Source organism: Formica exsecta, unplaced genomic scaffold, assembly GCF_003651465.1.
Source record: "Formica exsecta isolate Colony F162 unplaced genomic scaffold, ASM365146v1 scaffold2, whole genome shotgun sequence".
In the NCBI taxonomy this organism is placed as follows: Eukaryota; Metazoa; Arthropoda; class Insecta; order Hymenoptera; family Formicidae; genus Formica; species Formica exsecta.
The window spans coordinates 1,852,028-1,855,194 of record NW_021849297.1 but is presented as its reverse complement, the minus strand read 5'-3'; the positions used below and the strand labels follow the sequence as shown (position 1 = coordinate 1,855,194).

The 3,167-nt window shown below is 25.5% G+C and overlaps 1 protein-coding gene across 3 annotated transcripts in view; it reads right to left on the bottom strand.

The window, feature by feature from the left end:
- LOC115234417 (elongation of very long chain fatty acids protein 7-like) overlaps nt 1–3,167 on the bottom strand; it is a 15,866-nt gene that overhangs the window by 2,053 nt on the left and 10,646 nt on the right. For 2 of the 3 annotated variants that reach the window (XM_029805477.1, XM_029805478.1), the window contains exons 1-5: nt 2,132–3,059; nt 1,509–1,724; nt 825–873; nt 293–483; nt 109–189 (exon numbers count right to left, since the gene is read on the bottom strand). In XM_029805477.1, the coding sequence (XP_029661337.1) occupies nt 109–189; nt 293–483; nt 825–873; nt 1,509–1,574 (387 nt within the window). In that variant the 5' untranslated portion in view covers nt 1,575–1,724; nt 2,132–3,059. Of the gene's footprint in view, nt 1–108; nt 190–292; nt 484–824; nt 874–1,508; nt 1,725–2,131; nt 3,060–3,167 lie in introns of those variants that run through there. The other variant, XM_029805476.1, reaches the window with a different exon arrangement.

Genomic DNA, 3,167 nt, shown 5'->3' with positions numbered 1-3,167 from the left:
TATATATATATAATTTTATTTTAGATATTTTCAGAAAAGTCTCAAAAAATAAGTAGTATACATATAAAACTTAATTTTATTATAGTCTTTAATTATATATATACTTACGCTAAGCGACATAGGATCATTTGAAATTACAAAAGGCTCACATCCCATGGAAAGATGGGTGGTATAACCCGATGTAAGTATCTAAAAGACAGAGAAAATAAAATGGAACATTTAAAATTAAAAATATTTACGTATATAATATGCACGCATATATATATATATATAATTTATTGATTATACTTACACCATAAAATATAACAAGATTTGCAGTTGCGACAGAAATATTGTAACAAATCATAGTCTTTGTAAGCGCGTAAGATTTTCTGTTTTTCATATAACGTGGTCCAAAGTAAAGTACAAAAGATAAATAAACGAGTGAAATTAGTGTTATACCAAATGGATTTGACATGAATAGCCAATTAGAAACTCTGGAATCTGCAAAACAAAAAAAAAATTTAAAGTTTCGAAATAAAATGCTATATTTATGTGCAATAACATATTTAAATCCATAAAAAAGATTGTAATGACATTGTGATGCAATGCATAAAAAGATTTAAAAAAATATGTAATTGTAAAAGAAAGAAATTAAAAATATTATCTACATATTTAGTAACAAAAAAAGCCTCTCAATATAGATACTCAACGAAATAACTATATTTTTCATACGTTATTATATGCTATCAAATATTACATTTTTTTATTTTCATCCGTTATATAATATATTCCACATGTACATAATATCTCTATTCAATTACTTATTCATTCATCTAACTTACCCGAAATTTCATTGATGAGATAATGATAAATGTCCATGATTTTCATATCCTAAAAATAAACAAGACATAAATAAGTTGTTGTTTACATTAGCGGAATAATCAAACATCAAATGCAAAATTCGATAATTGGTGAATATCTCAATGCAAAAATATCTTAATAGAATGATAAGCAAAAGACATATCACATTAGATACAAAAATTTATTGCGGAAAGAATAATTATCATTATAAGCAAAACTCTTTTAACCACACTGAGAAAAAAGAAATTGTTAACTTGACTAAATTCGTCCAACTAATTACTATTTCTTTGTATTTCTTTAATTGAAGTATTTAAGTATTTAAAATTTAAATATATATTCAAATATACGTCATGTTAGATTTAATACGTCGTATTTGACTTAAATATTTTAATATTTTAATTAAAGAAATACAAAAAAATAGTAATTAGTTGGACGAATTTAATCAAGTTAACAATTTTTTTTCTCAGTGCATTGAATTTCAAATAACAATTAATTTTTAATCAGTGCAGTTATAGATCGACTGTCAAAATCAGCATCCTACCGAAATATTTACATAGAATAGATTTGAACGGAGCATATTTTAAACAGAAAGAGTTTTTACAAACATGCAAAACAATAAAACAAGATAAACACATTAAAAATCAAATAACAGTTAGGATACGCACCTTCGAAGAAAGATTTGACAGATTTTTCCCACATTGTGATTCCAATTTATATATATCTACCGACATTTTAAAAAATGACACTCTTGTAACCAATATACGTGACAACTCTCCGCTCTCCGAGTCGATAAGCTTTTGTGCTTTACGCTCATCTGCAGGCCAAGAACCCCTAATGGGTTCAGTTTAGAATGCAGGGTTGTAATGGTCGTGCGAAGCGCCCTGTAAAGAGTCCATTACTAAATCAGAACATACATAAAGTAAGAAAGAGATATATAATGAAAATGATTTAATAAAAATATTTTTGTCTTTTTATTTCTCATATATTAGTAACAAAAATGCATACAACTTTAGAATTCATAACTTTCAATATCATAAATAACTCTTTTGATGTTTTAATTTTAGATAGATAGTTGATATTATCACTGAAATCGTATATAAGAGAGAACATTATATACAAATCAAACAAAATCTTTGGACTGCAATGAGTAATGAGCATCTATTATTCTATTATACAATAAAAAATAAATTATATTTTGATAATATCTAGTATTTTATATTTATTCAATAATATCACGTTGCCGTAAATTTAGACGATTAAGATATATTAGATATATCAATAATAGTACCGAAAAATATTTATGGCACATAAAAAAATTATCATCTTCAGTAAATATCAATCATATATACAGCCATGGCGAATAATTATATATTCCAGATAGTATGGATGTATGGCTTCTTTGTAGTTATTTAAATGTGGATTACTCCACTTCGTACATCCATGTCTTAACACCACGAACCGAGTCACAAATTCATCTTTATCTTAATATTACAGATTTACTGCCCAATCTCCTCCTCCTAATCAGATCATTTAGTTACTGCATAATTGAATCGGATGTAACTAATTGATTTCCGTGTCCGGAATTCGTTATTTCTTCTTCTCTTCTTCTTCTCGTTTTTGCAGAAATTGGAATGCAAGTAAAAGCTAGCTGCATTTCTGCAAAAAATTTGTTTTTATTTAAAAACAGAGCTATAAATAGATGATGTATTTTCGTAAATGTACTTTCATGTAAATTCACAGAATGCAAGGATGCAATATCCACACAAGATACAATATACGAATCTAACATACATATCATCGTTACATCAACTTATAATTAAAAATTTATAGTTAGAAAACATATATAGAACACCAGAAAATAATCATCAAACAATTTAGTTTTGGAAAATGTTTATAGTATGTAGCACGAATTAAGATATGCTGTAAAACGGAATTAAAATTTTAAGATATTATATTTTAAAATGCCTATGTCTGTTATAGTTTAAAATGTCTAAGGAGAGAAGTTTGCTAAAAAGCCTTGTCCAAATATATAATCTTTTTAGCTTTTAAAATATATAATAAATATCTTGTTTGTCTATGTTTTCTGATTTTGAATGATAAATCGGAAGAAGTTGGTTATATATATAATGTATGATTGATTTATTGTTAAGTTTATCCTCTTTATTAGTCATGTGATTCTTTAATTTATTTCTCTCTCTCTCTCTCTCTCTCTCTTTCTCATTCTCTTTAAACAAAAAGATATTAAATATAACTAAAACAAATAAATATTAATAATATATATAATAAGTAGCAACTTAAATCGTTATATATAATATAAAAATAAT